The sequence below is a fragment of the Chiloscyllium plagiosum genome, unplaced genomic scaffold, assembly GCF_037043375.1.
Source record: "Chiloscyllium plagiosum isolate Xiang-an unplaced genomic scaffold, Cpla_swu_hap1 HiC_scaffold_4, whole genome shotgun sequence".
Taxonomy (NCBI): domain Eukaryota; kingdom Metazoa; phylum Chordata; class Chondrichthyes; order Orectolobiformes; family Hemiscylliidae; genus Chiloscyllium; species Chiloscyllium plagiosum.
Genome location: NW_028270142.1, coordinates 61006270 through 61027580, shown reverse-complemented (window position 1 = coordinate 61027580; position 21311 = coordinate 61006270). Strand labels below are relative to the sequence as shown.

Here is a 21311-nt window from a genome sequence, read left to right as displayed (position 1 = left end):
AAACAATAGCCAACCTGCTGAACAGACATAACAGACAACAGGACGTTGAACCCATCAACAAAGATGGCATACTTAAACTACTGGACTTGTGCCTCACAACACACTTCACATTCAACAACCAGATATACGAACAAATCAACGGAACACCCATGGGCTCACCGATCTCGGGACTCATAGCAGAAGCAGTAATGCAAAGGTTAGAACAAACAGTCTTACCACAAATTCAACCCAAACTCTGGGTCAGATACGTTGATGACACCTTTGTAATCATTAAAAACACGGAAATAGAGAATACACACCGGATCATCAACGCCACACTCACAGGAATCCGATTCACGAGAGAGGAAGAAAAGGACAACCAACTCCCATTCCTAGACGTGAGGGTACAGAGAACACCAAGCGGAGAATTCACCACTAAGGTATACAGGAAAGCCACACACACAGACCAAGTCCTGAACTATGAAAGCAACCACCCCAATACACACAAATGAAGTTGCATCAAGACACTGTTCAAAAGGGCCACAACACACTGCAGCACACCAGAACTGCAAAAAGAGGAAGAGGAACACCTATACAAGGTATTCGCAAAAAATGGATATCCTCGCAATTTCATCAACAGATGCCTAAGGGAGAGACAACAGAACGAGGACATGCCGCAACCCAAAGGACTAGCCACACTACCATACATCAAGAACATCTCCGAAATGACAGCCAGACTACTGCGACCACTAGGACTTATAACAGCACACAAAACAACAGCCACTCTCAGACAACAACTCACCAAAACGAAGGACCCGATACCCAGCATGAGCAAACTAACGTAGTGTACAAAATCCCATGCAAGGACTGCACAAAACACTACATAGGACAAACAGGAAGACAGCTAACGATCCGCATCCACGAACATCAACTAGCCACGAAACAACACGACCAGCTATCCCTAGTAGCCACACACGCAGACGACAAGCAACATGAATTTGACTGGGACAACACTACCATTATAGGGCAAGTGAAACAAAGAACAGCCAGGGAATTCCTAGAAGCATGGCACTCATCCACAAACTCCATCAACAAATACATAGACCTGGACCCAATATACCGGCCACTACAGCGGACAGCTGAAACTGACAACCGGAAGCGGCAGGGACAGGCCACTATAAATGCCGGAGGAAACACCACAGAAGCGCTTCACAGGAGGCTCCCAAGCACTGAGGATGTCACCTAGACAGGGGACGAAACATTTGCAACAAAAACTTCCAGCTCGGCGAACAGAACCACAGCAACGAGCACCCGAGCTACAAATCTTCTCACAAGCTTTGAAATTCAGAGATATTGCATTCAATTCCTTTGTTCAAATTGTTAATATTTGATTTCTCTGCACAGATGCTACCAGACCTGCTGTGCTTTTCCAGCGATTTGTGGTTTTGTTTCTGATTGCCAACATCTGCAGTTATATCTATTTTCATTTGGAGAAAATATTCATAGCTATCCTCCAATTCTGGTATTTTGGTACGAAAAACGTGCTTGAATCGCAATATCCCATTATATTTAGTTTAAAAAATGAATTACCAACATACAATTAGTGAATCAGTAGATTTCCATGTAAATACTTATGAATATTGAAAACCTCTAAGATTAAAAATGTTTTTTCAAGGTATTTTCTGATTTTAACATGCAGTAACTTTCACCACTGGAATTTTGTAAATGTCCCTCTTGAAAATAAACTGCTCAAACAAGTGTGAAAAATGCTCACATATCCCAGGGAAACGTCTTTGATAACTGCCTTGTAATAAAGCTGCAGAAAATAAAAAAGATACTGCAAATCTGCACTTAACTCCAGGAACACATTCCTTAGTTTGCATTCCCCTCAAACTACACCATTATATCCCAGTAGAGCATCTTTGCATCAAGCCTATAGCTGGTTTAGACATACATCTTTGAGGCCTCCAATGGAGCTGCTTTGGAATACTCTACAAAAAAGGTTCAATTTAGCAGGCAGTAAAATCATGCTTTAAGGTGCTCAAGTCAAAATGAATATATAGACAAAATAAAATATTCTTTTAATAGGGTTCAGTAGTTTGAACAAAAAATGCTAACTCCTCAACTTTTCCTTACATATAACTGTACACACAATTAAAGTTTCTAGCTGGTACCTACAAGGTTTCAGCATTCTCCTTTTCTAAACTTGGTAGAGGCTTGCTGGGATATAGTTTATAAGCACTGACACCCCTACAAATATTTCACTTTCACTCACTTGCCAAAACACATGTACAATAGTGAACTAGCCAAGATCATACAGACTACCAGTGAAACATATAATCCAACATTTTGAACTGCAGATCTCTTTGGTATCTAGTGAAATTTCGTTGAATCAAAATTGCTGTTTATGGATACATAAGTATACTGATCTTTTTTCTGGAAAAAGACATATATAAAACTTAAAGTCAGAGATCATTATAATGGACCTGTGCAAAAGATTCCTTCAAGCATCCAACTTCATATCAGCATACATCAATGACAGTCAAAAGGAAATTTACTTTTGAGATCCAAATGCAAAGGTTTGAAACTATGATCAGAATTATTCAAATAAGAAAATATGATTACAAACAAATGCTTCATTGGAACATGTTGAAATGAAGTCAAGCAACGTACAATGGGATTAAAATGTTGATGTTTAGAGGGGTTTGGGAAAGAGACAATCGGTCTGAATCCTTTAAGTATTTTGTTATTCAATTAAAATATATTACTGTAAATATTTATCCTAAGCTATTACCAACGCTGCTCTTTGTAATTCGCATCATCTGTACCAAAACAACAATTCACACAGCCATAATTCAGCATTTGACAAAATGATTAATAGTAATTATGATGCTAGAGTCTGAATGTGGATGTAGTTCTTCCTAAATTTGGTCAGGTCAAATTGAATATTCCCATGTGAACGTGCCCCAAAACCCACAAATGTTTGCTTGCATCACGTACAATGTAGAGTCTCTCGTTACAGGATGTTTACTAGTTTTGGTGCAAACCCGTGGTTTCAAGCATCATCTCCTCCTCCTCCTCCTCCTCTCCCCACACAAAGCTCCATCCCCTCCTCCCGCTCCCCTGACAAAGCTCCATCTGGCCCTCCTCTCCTTCATCACCTGCTCTCACATGTGGATCCCCACTCTCCCTCACATATACGACCGTCCTCAGCCCGCTACCCCCAAACCCTAAGAGTTGCAGGAAAGAATTCCTTCGAGCACGCAAACGTACACCTTGCTGAAGCGAAGACGGACTCAAAGTTCTTTCGAGTTTGTGGAAACGCCGCGAGGCCCAGTATGGAGTCCAATAGAACAGATACTGGGGGCTGAACTAGTGGAGACGGACGACTCTCTATTTAAACATAACCTCGTACTTACACAACTGCTACAGGAGAAACTTTCAATCCACCAAGAACCGAGAAAGGGCCTTCCAGTTAAACGGCACCTACATTGCCGTGTCAGACAACCTACTTTCCCGAAGTTTCTTCTCTCACCGGTCACATCCCCACCCCCCAACCTTCCTCATAATCCAGTGCCGCCGCTGACAATCCGCTCCGCTGTTCGAATTTCGTATCCAAAACTCTGATTGGTTTCTCCGGGTGGCCAATCAGCGGCCGTATTACTGTTCACGGCAACCGGAAGTAGTTGGGCAAGCGGCCTGAAAATTTTTTGCTGCGAAGGTTCCTTTTTCAATACGGTTCAGTCGGAGATGGTAGGTATAGTTAGGGTGGGTAGAAGGGCGGGAATGAAGGAAGAGAAACAGATCGATCCCCTAAATAATATCGAATCATTTAGCCTCATATTGTTAAAAAAAATCCTTAGGGGAGGAGAGAGGGATGGGGGACAGGTTCTTGGTAACAGTAAGGGCCTCTGGCTTAGTGTGAAATGCGAGTTGTTGGAAACCATACGGGCCATATCGATGAAAGGGTAATTGTGGCTTCTGTTTTGAGTTATATCGTATTGTTTCGCTACTGGTTCTAGGGAACTACAGCAGAGCCACTGCTAGGTGCCATTCAGCCCGTCATGTCTAGTTGAAAATGAGCTGGATGTATCGCTTGTTAAAAAAAATCACACTTTCTCATGCTTACACCACTTCTTTAACTACCCATTTAAATCTCTCTTCTGCCTATACTGTACAAGATTTGGGGAGTGGAGCGGTAGAATCGAGAGTGGAATAGAATGCTATTCACTATTCGTTCATGTTTTGAATTCAGTATGATTGTTAACACTTGTCAATCTGCGCTGTCCTTTGTTTTAATTTACTCGTGGTACATGGGCGTCGCTGGCTGGGCCAGCATTTATTACCCATCCCTAGTTGCCATTGAGAAGGTCATGGCGAGCTGTCGTCTTGAACATGCAGTCCACTTATTGTAGGTAACACTGACAATGCCATTCGGGAGGCACTTCAAGGACTTTGACTCTGACAATGAAAACATGGCAATATACTTCCAAGTCAGGATGGTGACTGGGATGGAGAGAAACTTGCAGGTGGTAGTGTTCCCATGTATCTGCTAACCTTGTCCTTCTAGATGGAAGTGGTCATGGTTTTGAAAGGTCCTGTCTGAGTATCTTATATGATTTTCTTGCAAAATGATGCCCAGAACTGTAATCAGTTTGTATCTAACTAGTGTTCTGTTTAGTTCTCTCATTATCTCCCTACTCTTAATTTTATTAGTTGTGTGTAGACTATATCTTGTACATTTCCCTGATCACCTTAACTATCACTGTTACCTTCAAGGATCTGTGGATTTGTATCCAACATTCCTCTTCCTCTACATTAATATGTCCTAACAGGTTTTTGTGTACTTCTGTGCCTTATTTGGCTAACAACTGCATTGATTGTTCTCATACAGATTCCTTCCTCACTAGGAACTATGACTAATTTTTGTATCCTCTGTAAGCTTAATTGTGCTCCATATGAGTTGTCTTCATTGACTGTCCTTGTGTAACTTTGTAAAACAACACATTCTCACATTTACACATTCTCACATTTGAGTTGAAACTTTATTGCTGGAACAGCACAGCAGGTCAGGCAGCATCTAGGGAACAGAAGATTCGACGTTTCGGGCACATGCCCTTCTTCAGGAATGAGCAGAGAGTGTTCAGCAGGAGAAGATAAAAGGTAGGGAGGAGGGACTTGGAGAAGGGGCGTTGGAAATGTGAGTCTGCTTCAGAATGTGGCTGAAGAGCTTCTGTGCAGAGGAGATGACCTGGGGTGTGCAGTGAGAGAGGGACTCACTGAAATCTTTATAGAGAGAGGCAGAGAGCTTCTTCAAGGAAGGCATCCTTGTAAGAGGATTCGCAGTAGGTTGAAATCTTCGAGGAGAAAGTGAGGTCTGCAGACGCTGGAGATCAAAGTTGAAACTTTATTGCTGGAACAGCACAGCAGGTCAGGCAGCATCTAGGGAACAGAAGATTCGACGTTTCGGGCACATGCCCTTCTTCAGGAACACATTCTGAAGCAGACTCACATTTCCAACGCCCCTCCTCCAAGTCCCTCCTCCCTACCTTTTATCTTCTCCTGCTGAACACTCTCTGCTCATTCCTGAAGAAGGGCATGTGCCCGAAACGTCGAATCTTCTGTTCCCTAGATGCTGCCTGACCTGCTGTGCTGTTCCAGCAATAAAGTTTCAACTTTGATCTCCAGCGTCTGCAGACCTCACTTTCTCCACATTCTCACATGACCTACCTTTCAATCCATGCTGACTATTGCTTAATTTGCATCCTTCGAAATGCTTTATACTGTCTGAATTTTTTTTTCGTAATTTGTTTTTCATTGGATAGACTTTTTTTTTGACCTGTAAAGAACTTGTAATATTCTTCCTCTAATTTTAAACAATGATTTGACTGGCTGAAACCTGTGACCAGAAGATTGGAAAATGACACAGCTTCACTTTCCTTGCTTAGTTTCTGTTAAAGTATAATGTATTCCGTCCTGGACAGGCCCTGGCAATTTATCCACTTCCAAGATAAACCTCTTGATACTACTTTTTGCTAAATTAGTGTACATATATGTATGTTTATCCTATGTAATATTTCTTTCACATGACTACATTGTCAGCCTCTTTAATGAGCACAGTTGCAAAGTCTTCATTAAGAATCATGCTTGGGTCTTGGGAGTGGGAGTTTGAATTTGCTGGTATTCCTGTACATCTGCTGTTGTCAAATGTGGGAAGAAATTGCAGGTTTGGAATGTACTGTTGAAGGAACTTGTTTGCATATGGCACAGACATACCCTGTTTTGACATATTTGCTTTGGTTTATGGTTCACTTTTGCCTTGTCTTAATCTGTCACTGTGCAGATGGAGGCCATTCAGCTCATTTTATGCACCGTGGCTCTCCAAATGAGCAATTCACCTTATGCTACCTTTCCTCAGCCTTTTCCCTGTAACTGTCTATTATTTTCCTTTTCAAATAAGTCTAATTCCATTTTGAATGTCTCAATTGAGCCTGTCTCCACCATATTTTTAAACCCTAACTAATTATGATGTGGAAATGTTTTTCCTCAGGGTGCTATTGTATATTTTGACAGTTATTTTAAAATTGTGTCTTCTCTTTCTCAATCCTTACACTAGGGGACCAGTAACTTCTCATCTCTTTCCAAACATCTCATGATTTTGAATACCTCTGTCAAATCTCCTCTCCAAGTTACATAGTCCCATGTCCTGCAGTATATCTCTGTACAGATGTTCCTAATTCCTGAACCATTGTCATGAAATGTTTCTGCACTCGTCTCCAATTCTTCAGGTAGATTCTGAAGTCCAGAAGTTGTTGCAGTGGTCCAACTGAAATTGAACTTTTCTTATACAAGTTTAACGCTAAGTCTGTTTCTCCCTCCTATCTTGCCTGGCTTTCCCTTAATTATATCTGTACTATTTGCTTTAGTCACACCCTGTGGTAGGAATTTCTGCATTCTCGCCACCTTTCTGAAATTTCTGTTGGATTTCATGGTAATTATCTTATATAAATGAGTATTCTCTCGACAAAAGGAAATGTCCACTCTATTTTAAGAAAAAGTAATAATTTTAAATGTTTACATTGGCCATCATAAGCATTTTTTTCGAAGGAGAGAAATCCAGTCTCTTAATCCTTTCTTGTTATATATACTCTTTTTTTGCGCTATATCCAATTCCTATTTATGATATGGTGACCAGACTGCACACAATGCTATGACTATGTTTCAATTCAGATTTTGCATAACATCCCTGCTTTTCAACTTCTATCCCTCTAGAAGTAAAGCCTGGTGCTTAATTTGCTTTATTTGTGACCTGTAATCTGTAGCTGAACTTGTAATGATTTCTGTATTTGTACCCCACTGAGACCTGCACCTTCCAGATAACTGACTTGCTTATTCTGAGAAAGTCTTTGAGGAGAAAGTGAGGTCTGCAGATGCTGGAGATCAGAGCTGGAAATGTGTTGCTGGAAAAGCGCAGCAGGTCAGGCAGCATCCAGGGAACAGGAGAATCGACGTTTCGGGCATAAGCCCTTCTTCAGGAATGGGGAAAGTTTGTCCAGCAGGCTAAGATAAAAGGTAGGGAGGAGGGACTTGGGAGAGGGGCGTCGGAAATGTGATAGGTGGAAAGAGGTCAAGGTGAGGGTGATAGATCAGACTGGGGTGGGGGCGGACAGGTCGGGAAGAAGATCTCAGGTTAGGAAGGCGGTGCTGAATTTGATGGATTTGACTGAGACAGGGTGGGGGGAGGGGAAATGAGGAAACTGGTGAAATCCGAGTTCATCCCTTGTGGTTGGAGGGTTCCGAGCCGGAAGATGAGGCGTTCTTCCTCCAACCGTCGTTTTGTTGTGGTCTGACGATGGAGGAGTCCAAAGACCTGCATATCCTTGGTGGAGTGGGAGGGGGAATTGAAATGTTGAGCTACAGGGTGGTTGGGTTGGTTGGTCCGGGTGTCCCAGAGGTGTTCTCTGAAACGCTCCGCAAGTAGCCGGCCTGTCTCCCCAATATAGAGGAGGCCACATCGGGTGCAGAGGATGCAATAGATGATATGTGTGGAGGTGCAGGTGAATCTGTGGCGGATATGGAAGTTTCCTTTGGGGCCTTGGAGGGAGGTGAGGGGGGAGGTGTGGGTGCAAGTCTTGCACCTCCTGCGGTTGCAGGGGAAGGTGCCGGGAGTGGAGGTTGGGTTGGTGGGGGGTGTGGATCTGACGAGGGAGTCACGGAGGGAGTGGTCTTTACGGAATGCTGATAGGGGAGGGGAGGGAAATATATCCTTGGTGGTGGGGTCCGTTTGGAGGTAGCGGAAATGACGGCGGATGATGCGCTGTACATGGAGATTGGTGGGGTGGTAGGTGAGGACCAGTGGGGTTCTGTCCTGGTGGCGGTTGGAGGGGCGGGGTTCAAGGGCGGAGGAGCGGGAAGTGGAAGAGATGCGGTGGAGGGCATCGTCGACCACGTCGGGAGGGAGAAAGTGTAGAAGGTATGAGCATATAGGGAAATAATTGTTTAGGGTTGCATGACATGCTCAGCAAGCATGACTTTGACCAGATAAGAACTTGGAGTAAACAATGAGGTGCTGGACACAAGGGTAGTGATTTAACAAGGTAAAGAACCTCCATTGTGTAATGCCAATTAACGAGGTGAGGAACATCCATTGTGTAATGCCAGATGGCTTAAACTTTGATGTTGATGCTTGCTGATCATAAAGGTCACCCAATCAATTTTGATGTTGCCTTATTTGGAAGTGAGTGTAAGTGATTCCTTAAGAATCTGCAGTTTGAGAGAGAAGATCAAGAACTTATGTCTTTATGTACATGGGCAATTGCTCTCTTTCCATGGCTCGGAATAAAGGTAAAGAAGGTAGAGCCATACTGTGTCTGAGTGTTTGCATCAACTGATATGTGGATACAGAAACAGGGTGACAATATGGTGAGCCGGGTAGGAGTCCAAGCGAATAGTTACGATTGGACAATGTCAACGATCACCTGGAACATCGGTATCTGGAGATTAATGGACCCACAAGGTGATGTTTAAATCTTGATCCCTCTTGATATTCCTGTGTATCGGAAACGATCAGACGCTTTCTATGGATTCCTCGGACAATAATTTGTTCAGTCAAGAGACACCGCTTCGTAAACGCACTGACAAATGGGTTTGAGTCCCCAGACATAGAGTAAGAAAAGAGGAAATGCTAAGATACTTTCAGCAGCTAACACCATCTCTAGAGTTTCTCCATTCACATTCAAACCACCACCTTCCCCTCCACAACCTGACCCAGCGGATTCAATCAGCTCATGAGCACAAAAGTGAAGAGGAGGTCGAGAGGCTTTTTGTCAGTGGCCTTCTTATGGACATTTAAACCATGTGAGCTTTACCTTCTCTTTCGATCATTTATGGGATACGGAGGTTCAGTGATCAAGTTAACATCAAAACATCCAATTGGCTTTGTTACATTTGACAGCAGAGTGGGAGCAGAAGCACCAAAGAATGCTGCGTTCACGTAGTGTGCTGCTGTACTTCATGCTCAGATGCGCTGGTATCCTCCTTCTGAAACATCTCCAAGATTGAAGTCTCTAAGTATTTAACTGCTCTTATCCAAAAATTCAGATTTCTGTGGAGTGATGCAGAAGGACAGACTAGATTTTGTTTTCAGGTTGGACTTTACTGAAGAAGATTTTGGATAACTGACTCATTTCCACTTGATTTGGAGGGGATGGAGTGGTCACTAACGACTGTGGATTTAAGAACTTTACTGGTGAACCTTTTTCCACTTGGGAGGATTCTGCAGATTCTATCTACTGCATGGAATAGTAATTTTTGTTGTTGTTATCATTGCAAATTGTGTGTTAATAACTTAAGTACTGGCAGTGAGATTCTTATGAAAACTGGTTGTGCCATCTAGGTGGTTATGATGAAATGATAAAAGGAGGGTATGAGAAAGTGTATAAGGTATGAGCAGGTAGGAAAGAGTTAAATTTAGGGTTGCTTGACAAAGGCTCAGCTAGCATGACTTTGACAAGATAAGAACTTGCACTAAACAATGAAGTGCTAGTCGCAAGGGTGGTGGTTTAACAAGGTAAAGAGCATCCATTAAGTAATGTCAGGTAATGAGGTAAAGAATATCCATTGTATAATGTCAGTTATTAAGATGAGGAACATCCATTATGTAATGCGAAATGGCTTAATCTTTACTGTTGATGCTCGCTGATTATAATGGTCACCCAATTAATTTTGATGTTGCCTTATTTGGGTGCTGCTCCCCGTAGGTGACTATATAATTCCTTAAGAATCTGCTGTTTAAGACAAGAACTAGAACTCATATCTATGTGTACATGTGTTCTAAAAAATTCTCAAGGTCAGGTTCGTAGGAGAGTAGTCTGACACAGAACAAACGACCAAGAGGCGAGACTGCTAGAATATGGGCATTTTATTCCCCGCAGCGTCGCACAACGGGTCTGGCTTATACTCACTCTACATGTTACAAAAACTGGGAGCCGTCAGTTCTCGTAGAGCGGTTGCCAACAACCCACGCTCGGCGGTTAAACGTAACCCCGGAGCAGACTCACCGAACTGGAGACTTTTCCGGCTGATATACTCTTTTCCAGATATAAACATTCATGTGAACAGCAGAAAAACACATTCCATTCTGGTTACATACAGATAATAACAGCAGAGCAAGGCTAAAAAACACATTCCATTCTGGTTACATACAGATAAGAAGATTCACACGGGACTAAGCAACACCTCCATTCCGGTTAGATTCACACATGTATTGGGACATAATTTTTAACCGTTTCACCACATTCCACTGCTTGGAATTTTACACCACATTCCACTGCTTGGCCCAATACATGTGTTACATTATGCTTAATTCAGTTCAATTCGTTTCAGTTAATTTCAGTTCAGTCAATTCAGTGTAATTCAATTCAGTTCCGTCCATTTCAATTCAATTTAGCTCAGTTCCATTTTGTTCCGTTCAATTTGATTCACTTCAGTTCCACTCAGTTCAGTTCAGTTCAATCCCATTCAATTCTGTTAACTCCGCTTCAGCCTTTTGGACATGCCCACATCCTCCGCTGTACCCCAGGCAAGGGGTTCTTCGGCAGGACTGGGATCCTTTCTCAAACAAACTGCCACGTACATGCCCACATCCATGCCATCCCGGGACGGTCGGGACCTCCACAGTTTGTTCTTCTGGTTTCTTAGTCGTTTTCCAAAACATTGTTCTGTATCAAAATCTCTCCTCAATTGCGATTGACCCTGCTCGACTACGCCAAATGTTTTAAAAAAATTCTCAAGGTCAGGTTCGTAGGAGAGTAGTCTGACACAGAACAAACGACCAAGAGGCGAGACTGCTAGAATATGGGCATTTTATTCCCCGCAGTGTCGCACAACGGGTCTGGCTTATACTCACTCTACATGTTACAAAAACTGGGAGCCGTCAGTTCTCGTAGAGCGGTTGCCAACAACCCACGCTCGGCGGTTAAATGTAACCCCGGAGCAGACTCACCGAACTGGAGACTTTTCCAGCTGATATACTCCCTTCCAGATATAAACATTCATGTGAACAGCAGAGCAAGGCTAAAAAACACATTCCATTCTGGTTACATACAGATAAGAAGATTCACACGGGACTAAGCAACACCTCCATTCCGGTTAGATTCACACATGTATTGGGACATAATTTTTAACCGTTTCACCACATTCCACTGCTTGGAATTTTACACCACAACATGCGCGATCATTTCTCTTTCCATGGCTCGGAATAAAGGTAAAAAAGGTAGAGCCATGCTCTGTCTGAGTGTTTGCTTCAACTGTTATGAGGATACAGAAACTGGTGGCATTGTTCCTATTAAAATGACCCCCTCAGCTTTTGCTATGACAGCTATTGTCTTCTGCCAATTTTTTTCCCATTGTGCATAATTTTAATGTCCTCCCCTGTGGTTTTTTTTTTAAAGCCCATGATATTAACTACTCTCTTTGATTACTAAGTCCAAATCATAATGTAAATTGTGAAAAGCAGTGTTTTTAGCATTGATCTTTTTGGAAAATCACTTTTAATTTCTTGCCATTCTTGATAATTACCATCTACTCCTATTTGCTGTTTTATCTTGAAGCCAATGAACAATCCATTGTGCTACATTCTGTTGCCTTGTTTGTTAGTGTCATGTGGGATGTACTTATGAAAGAGGGAATTAATATTTAAGATTGTAGATACAGTGCCAATCAAATGGGTTGCTTCATACTTTGTAGCATCAAGATTCTCGAATGTTCTTGTTGTTATCCAGACAAATTGATATCTGCAGTTGTTGAAGGTTGTCTAAAGGAACTATATTTTTGAAGTTTGGTGATGCAAAGTAATATATTAAACTTTTGCCACTATCATTGGAAATAGAATTGCATGTCAGGTTTACCAAACATATATTTTATCTTTTAATTTAATGGATTTGCTGACAAATGTCAAAGCTAGGATTTTAACATCAGACTAGTCTGTGACAAATGATATTAGAAAAACCAAGTAAAAACTCTCTAAAACAAAACTTGATGACTATGTAATAATTCACATTTGATTGTCTTTCAGTCCAAACTGAAAATTGGATAGAAATGGATATCCAGAAGGACTTGCAGCCTCCAAAGCAACAACCCATGGTGTATATTTGTGGAGGTAATGATAACAACTTAGACTACAGTTGACGTTTCTCATTTTGAATAACAGCACAATCTGTTTTGTTACATTCTTGATTTGATTTATTGTTACATGTACCTAGGTACAGTGAAAAGTATTGTTTTGTATGCAGTAAAGGCAGATCATACCATAAAAAATGCATAAGGGTAATACAGTAGAGCGAGGAATACAATGTTATGCTGCAGAGAAGGTGCACAAAGAGTGAGGTCAGCATTAAATTTGAAATTTGAGAAGTCCATTCTAATAACAATGGGGAAGAAGCTGTTCTTCAATTTGTTGATATATGTATTTAAGCTTTTGTATCTTCTGCCAAATGGAAGAGATTATAAGATATTTAACTGGGGTACAAAGGGTCTTTGATTATGTTGGCTGCTTTTCAAAGGCAGTGAGAAGTATAGGTGGAGTCAATGAAAGGAGGGTCAGCTTGCATGATGGCCTGGACTGTGTTCACAACTCCCTGTAGTTTCTAATGGTCCTGGGCAGAATAGTTGTCACGACAAGGCGTGATGCATCCAGACAGAATGCTTTCTGTGGTGCATCTATAAAAGATGTTTGGTGTCTTTATAGATATGCCAAATTTCCTTAGCCTTCTGAGGAAGTAGAAACACTGGTGACTGTCACTCCTAGGAACTTAATGCACTCGACCATCTCCACCTCCGCTTCATTGCTGTAGATACGGCTTGCTCTCCACCTTGCTTCCAGTCCTTTAATTTCCCTGATGTTGAGGGATAAGGTGATGAAATCTTTTAGTTATTCTAATCACTATAGAGTTCTTACAAAATCCAGAAGCTTTGAAAACTTGTCATGCACATTATGTGAAACTCTCCACCAAAGCAATACATATCAAATTAATGGATATTTCATCCTTCATGTTGACTTTGCTGTTTTTATTTTCATATACTATCAAATTACAAAAGCAGGCCTTAGCATTTCTCCAATTTGCTTTTATTAACCATAATTAGTACAGCGACGAGCACCCTACAGAAAATATTGTCTTGTGACTCAGCTTTTGTAATGCAGTATTCATCATTATTTGGTTTCCTCTTGAGGATCGATTTTGTCATCCGGCTTGTTTGGAAACACATCTCATCTTTGAGATTGTTTATTTCATTTGTGTTGTTGCAATTTCAAGTTTCTGTCTTAGACAACTGGAAAAATTAGTAACTAACAAGGTGTCCTCTTCAAAAAATAAGCAAAGCAGCAGTCTGGAATGGCAGATTTACACCTCTAAATTTGCCAGTTTTCTTTAAACGTTATGGACAAATAATGTGCTTCACTTTTGGGATTTAATGGTACAGGAAGAAAAGGCATGTTACTGTCAGGATGGTCTGATGCACTGTTTAGTGACTGACTTAACAGCATGCACTGCAACTGGAGAATGGGTGTCATAGTTCACATGCCTGCTATAAAGATAGGAAACGAAAATGTTTGCATTAACATTGTAATTTGAGGTTAGTAAAATTGGGTGGAGTGGGAAAAACTAGTTGCGTTAATTTTTTGTGAACATACCTTGTATAAATTGATGTTGGATTTATTTTGTTGAGAAAGTGAGGGCTGCAGATGCTGGAGATCAGAGCTGAAAATGTGTTGCTGGAAAAGCGCAGCAGGTCAGGCAGCATCCAAGGAACAGGAGAATCAACGTTTCGGGCCTGAAGAAAGGCTTATGCCCGAAACGTCGATTCTCCTGTTCCTTGGATGCTGCCTGACCTGCTGCGCTTTTCCAGCAACACATTTTCAGCTTATTTTGTTGTTGCCCTGATTTTCAATGATAAAGTGACAAAGAAAAATGCAGTTGTGCCACTGCAATTGAAACTGAACAAAGTGTCTACTTCCTGATCACTGCCTTCTCCATCCATTGAGGTAGGTACGATAGCAGGAACTGCGGATTGCTTCCAGTACTATGTCAAAAGCATTAGCTGCCTCCGATATTTAAAACTACAAAATAGAATGAGAGTGATTTTGACATCAGAAAAAAAAAAGCTTCAGTATTTGCATCAGTGTTATTATTTTCAGCTGACAAGTAGTATTGGACAAGTGACATTCTAGACTGAAACATGGCATGATTGATAATATTTTGATCTATTCTGGTTTTAACAAAGTGGTTGTTTATTAAAATGTAAGAATGCAGTGCTTGCAGGTTTTGCTTTGACAGTAAAATTAAAGTTTATTATATAAAAGAAATTTTAAAACAATTTATAATTTCATATTTTCAAGCACAATAAAAATATGGTCCCAATAATTCCAAAACATTCCTTTATAAATTGAAAAAATGAAAAAAACCTGTACAGTACCCAAAACCTTGCGACGTCAGCTTCTAGACTGGAGCTGCAAATAGCTTCTTCCTGAAGCTGTTAGATACTTGAATTTAAATGTACTTAGCTTTAAGTAACCTCTTCAGGATTTTATTTCTGGCCAGGAACTAATACTAACTGTAATGTAGCCTAGTTCACTTTATGTTGTTCTCATCTTGGGAACACTGATCCAATCAACCAGGGATTTCACAGGACTGCTCCACTCAAAGTAAAACTAAAACCAAAGGTCGGTCTCTCTCTAAGCTATCAGTATCTTCCTTAAACTTAAACAAAACCAAATTCCAGAAGTGTCTAGCAAACTTTAAGCTCCCAATGTTCATCTTGGTAGGTCTCAAAACAAATTAAAATAAACAAAAGTCCATTAATGGTGCACAAAAACCTATTCAATCTAAAGCCAGGCCTCAAAGTGGTGACGTATAACGTTTTCGTTGTACTCATTTGAATAAATGTGACACAGCCAATTCAATTCAGAAAATAAGTCACAATGGCAACTTAAAAGTTAATTATTAACCTCAGGCACAAAGATAACCCTCAAATTAATAACTCAAATATAAATGTATAGTATCACTTTTAACATTACAACAGTTAAAGTATTTGTTAATTTTCCTTGGCTTCTTCATAGATTCCATGCCATCTGGGTTGTTGATCCTCACACCCAACACATTTTATCCAATTAGAAGAATTTAAAGTTAGATATCTTGTCTGTAAAATGTATTATCTTTAATTAAACTTGTCATTAGATGTACCATGCAAGAAAATAACTTGTTGATCCTACAACTATAATAATTCACAATTGTATGCGTTGTGTTGGTGTTTCTTTCATTTGGGAGTGATTATTCATTTATGATTTCTTGACATTTTTGCACTGTCTAAATTTTCTGTACAATCTTAATTACGAGAGATCACCTTGAATGTACCACCTTTTGCCTCCTAATTTGAGGTCAATAAATTGTTGTATTCTCATTTAGCTAGTTAAGGTCACCAAATTGATGCTTCATTTGGTAAACTGTTTGCAATCAGGACCTTTTCCATTTTTTAAAGCTACAGGATTCTCATCCCATTTTCTAATGAAGCATCATCATTGTACATTAAAGACCTATGCATGTGCCTAGTAATCTTTCTTTACATCTGACAGTTTAAATTGACACCAGTACAAGTGAGTAGATTTGTCTGTATAAACTGGCAACAGGTCTCACTGACAAATGCAGAACGTACTCCTCTTGATGTGTAACTGTTATTCAGAAAACCAGTTTTTTCTAACATGTACACAGGACTGTACACATTCATGTATGTTTATGCACCTTTTTTTTTAGAAAAAGTAAAATGAATCTGACACCAGTTGAATCTAAGACAGAAGTTGAACACTGATCTCTTGAATATTTATTACAGAATGTCATACTGAAAATGAAATTAAAGCAAGAGATCCAATCCGATGCCGAGAATGTGGTTACAGAATAATGTACAAGAAGAGAACAAAGAGATGTATCCTTAAACAATTTAGCACACAATGATTTAATATCTTGATGTTTTGCCTGTAATATAAGCTGTGTATATGGGGATCTAAGCTGAAACCTGACTATTATTAAGTCCTTTTCCTTATGCATTTTTATTAATAATATCAAAGTTTGAGCTTAGATTGCTGAATTAAGCATAGTAAAGCTATTAACTGTTGAAAGCTACAGCAAGTCTTCACTTACATTTACATTCTTAAAATCACATCTCTAAGTGAAACATAAAAACTAAGTGCAGAAACTCGGTCTGGTCAGCAGAAAAGTCGTACTGGGCTCAAATATTTAATTGTTACTCCCTCACTACCCTCTCTCCCTCTCTCTCTACAGATGCTACCATCCTGCTGTGTATCTCCATCACATACTATTTTTGTGTTAGATCTCAGCATCCACACAACTTGCTTCAAATGAAGCATGAACTCCAAAAACAATTAATGTCAGAGTTGTTTCGGTGAGGGAAAAAAGTACACAGGTTGAAATACTCAACTGTAAACATTTTCCTAGTTAAAAGTTCTTGCAAACTAAAATAAGTCACTAAATATCAAATAAACACTGTATTGAGTGGAACACCTTACGTTTTAAAATAATTTCTTGAAGTGTTGTATTTTTAGCTTGGCCAGGTGCCAATGAATGGCAGAGTTAGTTGGTTCAGGTATTTGCTGAAAATGTGACAAGGGAGTCATGGAGGGAGTGGTCTTTACGGAATGCTGATAGGGGAGGGAAGGGAAATATATCCTTGGTGGTGGGGTCCGTTTGGAGGTCTCTATCAGCATTCCGCAAAGACCACTCCCTCTGTGACTCCCTCGTCAGATCCACACCCCCCACCAACCCAACCTCTACTCCCGGCACCTTCCCCTGCAACCGCAGGAGGTGCAAGACTTGCGTCCACACCTCCCCCCTGACCTCCCTCCAAGGCCCCAAAGGAAACTTCCATATCCGCCACAAATTCACCTGCACCTCCACACACATCATCTATTGCATCCTCTGTACCTGGCGTGGCCTCCTCTATATTGGGGAGACAGGCCGCCTACTTGCGGAGCGTTTCAGAGAACACCTCTGGGACACCCGGACCAACCAACCCAACCACCCTGTGGCTCAACCCCTCCACCCCCCCCTCCCACTCCACCAGGTCTTTGGACTCCTCCATCGTCAGACCACAACAACACGACGGTTGGAGGAAGAGCGCCTCATCTTCCGCCTAGGAACCCTCCAACCACAAGGGATAAACTCTGATTTCACCAGTTTCCTCATTTCCCTTCCCCCACCTTGTCTCAGTCAAATCCATCGAATTCAGCACCGCCTTCCTAACCTGCAATCTTCTTCCTGACCTCTCCGCCTCCACCCCAGTCTGACCTATCACCCTCACCTTGACCTCTTTCCACCTATCGCATTTCCAACGCCCCTCCCCAAGTCCCTCCTCCCTACCTTTTATCTTAGCCTGCTGGACACACTTTCCTCATTCCTAAGGACCCGAAACGTCGATTCTCCTGTTCCCTGGTTGCTGCCTGACCTGCTGCGCTGTTCCAGCAACACATTTTCAGCTCTGATCTCCAGCATCTGCAGACCTCACTTTCTCCTCCGGTATTTGCTGGCAAGGCCTGCATCAAACAGCTTTCGTCAGTAGATAGATCCTGTGTTCTAAGTGCTGAATGGGAGGGAGCAGCCACAAGCTGAGAACAACTGCAGAACAAACCCAGGACCAATGTAGAAAAGAGAGTAATGGAAGGAGCCCAAGCAAAAAAACCAAGCAGCATGAGAGGAGCAGCTGAAGTGTCCAGTGCTTACAACGGACACTCGGAACTTTAAAAGTAACAATTGATGGTCGTGTCAGGACCTGGGAAGGACCATAATCACTGCAGAGGTCATAATCATGTTAACATGAAACTCCATGTTAAATGAATATATTGACAATGCTTTATTTGCATTGGTGATGTTATGAGAACTTTGGGGACTTAACTGTATTAAGTAGCTCTAGTTTTAAAATTTATTTTCTTCCTTAACTTGAATCTTTGCAGTGGTTGTTTTTGATGCCCGGTGAAATTCAACATATTTCTTAAATTTACACCGAAAAGATTTGCAAGTGTTTCTGTCCAGCCTTGTTTCTCATGTAAATTTCAGATTGGAAGTCTCTCTTTTTTTGTTGTTGTTATTTCTGACATTCATCAAAAAGTATTTACAAGATGTTCTGTTTTATTTGATGGAAATAAATTGCTTTACATAATTGATATTTTTCCAGTTTGTTACACGACTATTTCATTTTCTTTGATTATTCACAATATAAAATATCATGTGATCCTCTCACCTCACTGCAGAAAAGGAAACATTTTATCAAAATAACAGTAACTATGTCTGACAAACCTGCAAATGCCAAGATGTGGCACCATCCAAAGACTCGTCCTTCAAGACAAAGTGAAGCAAGATTGATTTTATTTTGTAGTTTTTCCAACAGAAGATTTTTTTATTATTTGTAGGTATCGCTGACTAAGCCAGCATTTGCCCATCTCTGATTGCCCAAACGGCAGTTAAAAGTCAAGTGCATTGCTGTGGACCTGGAGTCACATATAAGCTAAACTGGATAAGAATGGCATATTTCCTTTCTAGAATGACATTTCTGAACTGGATAGGTTTTTACCACCGTGGTTACAAGATCTGCCGATAGGCTAGCTTTTTGTTCGATTTGTTTACCATAGTGGAATTCAAACTTCTGTCTCCAGAACGTGGGAGGGGAAGGAGAATGCTGGTGATGTTCAAGGTTTTAGGTGGGTGCCTACCAATAGTACTTAATATATTGTGTGGAGTTTGCCACTCCTTTCACACACAGTTTCAGCATTGTGTACAGTCGATATAATGCACAACAGTTAGTTACAAAGATTTCTCAACAGCATCTTCTAAACCACTGATCCCTACCACTACAATGAGCAAGGCGTTAGATGCATGGAAACATCCTACCTGCAAATTCCTTTCCAAGACACCATCCTGATTTGAAATCCTCTCACTATTGTAGATCAAAGTCTTGTAAGTCCTTTCCTGACAGCAATCTCTGGATGTGCCTACACCACATGGACTGCAATGTTTCAAGAATGCAGCACACCACCATTCTTGGGCAATAAAGGATGGTCCATAAATGCTGGGAAAGCCAGTGATGCCGACATTCCCACAACTTGAAAAAGAGGGCAGTATCACATCATTGTTTCTTGTAGATGGTTTGGTGTGTAATCCAGTGAATTATTTACTGCAGAATGCCCTGTCTTTGCTACAATGTTTGTAGCTTGTCTAATTATATTCTGAATGATGATGTCTTGCTTCAGCCTGGTGGTGGTGGATGGTTGAATGAGGTTGAATAAATCTTACCTCAAATGCCAAAGAAAAATCATGCAGCATGCTTCAATGAGTACCACCCAGTGGCTCTGACCTCAATAGATTAGTCACAGCTCAGACAATTGCAAAGGATCAAGGTAATTTAATAGCTTGTCAAATTACCTTGATCCTTTGCAATTTGCCTACTGGCACAACAGGTTCACAGCAAATACCATTTTCCTGGCCCTATACTTATCCCTGAAACATCTGGATAACAAGGGTACCTATGTAGGGTGCCTATTTATTGACTATGGGTTCTGCCTTCAAGACAATGATTCCAAACAAATTCATCTCTCAACTCCAAGACCTAGGTTTTGACTCCCGTCTGTGATTGGATCCTCGACTTTGACCCATCGACTGCACTCAGTAAGAATAGGTGACAACGCCACCTCCAGCATAATCCTCAACACTAGTGCCCACAAAGCTGTATACTCAGCTCCCTTCTGTATTCCTTTAGGCTCACGACTGTGTGGCCAAGTTCCACTCCAACTCCATTTATAGGTTTGCTGACAACACCACTAGTGTAGGTTGGATCTCAAACAAGGCAGAATACAGGAAAGAGATTGAGTGCTTCGCGACGTGGTGTAAAGATGACAAGTTCTGCATCAACATCAGCTAAACAAAGGAGCTGATCATAGATTTCAGGAAGTAGAATGGTATCAATGGTGCTGAGGTGTCAAATTCCTGTTTTTGACAACCATCAGCAATCTATCCTGGTCCAGCCATGTCGGCATGATGGTCAAGAAAGGACAACACTGTCTATTTCCTCAGGAGGCTAAAGAAATTTGGTATGTCTTGAGGATTCTTACCAATTTTTATAGATGCACCACAGAAAGCATCCTGTTTGGATGCATCACAACTTAGTTTGGCAACTGCTGTTCTGAAGGACGCAACAGAGTTGTGAACACAGCCCAGCCTCCCATCCATTGACTTCATCCTGTGTAAGGAGATAAGAATAGTTAATGGTCTCAGTTTGTGATCGCTCCTTCCAAGGGGCCCCCTGTATGAATCAATTTAGATCGCTGATGGGAAGTGAGAAGATAACATCCAATACTAGGGTCCTATTCTTAAACAAAGAAGACTACAATAGGATGGGAGAGGAGTTGGCTAAAGTAGTCTAGAAGCAAAAGACTTTATTATGGAACAGTGGAGGACTTTCAAAGCAATTTTTCAAAGTGTTCAGCAAAAGTACATAACCAGTAAAAAGGAGTAATCAGCCACCAATGTCTCAGGAAATAAGGGAGGATATCAAATTGAAAGATAAGGCACAGAAAGTGGCAAAGACCAGTGGGAAACTAGAAAATTGGGAAACTTTAAAGGTCAACAGAAAACCACAAAAAAAGCAATAAAGAAAGATTATGAGAGTAAACTAGCACAGAATATAAAAGCAAAGGTTTCTACAAATGTATAAAATGAAAAAGAGTGGCTAAGGTAAATGTCGGTCCTTTAGAGGATGAGAAGGGGTATTTAACAATG

General features: G+C 41.0%; 2 protein-coding genes across 2 annotated transcripts in view; one reads left to right on the top strand and one right to left on the bottom strand.

Moving 5' to 3' along the window:
* fbxo43 (F-box protein 43) overlaps nt 1-3495 on the bottom strand; it is a 41585-nt gene extending 38090 nt beyond the window's left edge. The window contains exon 1 of the mRNA XM_043688487.2: nt 3399-3495. The gene's annotated coding sequence lies outside the window, so the exon portion shown is untranslated. The remainder of the gene's footprint in view (nt 1-3398) is intronic.
* A 143-nt stretch (nt 3496-3638) lies between these two features.
* LOC122549147 (DNA-directed RNA polymerases I, II, and III subunit RPABC4) lies at nt 3639-18703 on the top strand. The gene is made up of 4 exons (XM_043688488.2): nt 3639-3732; nt 12554-12637; nt 16360-16452; nt 18494-18703. Exons 2-4 carry the CDS (start codon nt 12577-12579, stop codon nt 18514-18516), a joined length of 177 nt encoding a protein of 58 aa, XP_043544423.1. The 5' UTR covers nt 3639-3732; nt 12554-12576; the 3' UTR covers nt 18517-18703.
* Nucleotides 18704-21311: the final 2608 nt, after the last annotated feature.

Coding starts and splice junctions, on each gene's coding strand:
- LOC122549147 (XM_043688488.2), top strand. CDS start 12,577: ATGGATATCCAGAAGGACTTGCAGCCTCCAAAGCAACAACCCATGGTG. Junction 12,638..16,359: donor CATGGTGTATATTTGTGGAG/GTAATGATAACA, acceptor TATTTATTACAG/AATGTCATACTGAAAATGAA. Junction 16,453..18,493: donor CAAGAAGAGAACAAAGAGAT/GTATCCTTAAAC, acceptor GAATCTTTGCAG/TGGTTGTTTTTGATGCCCGG.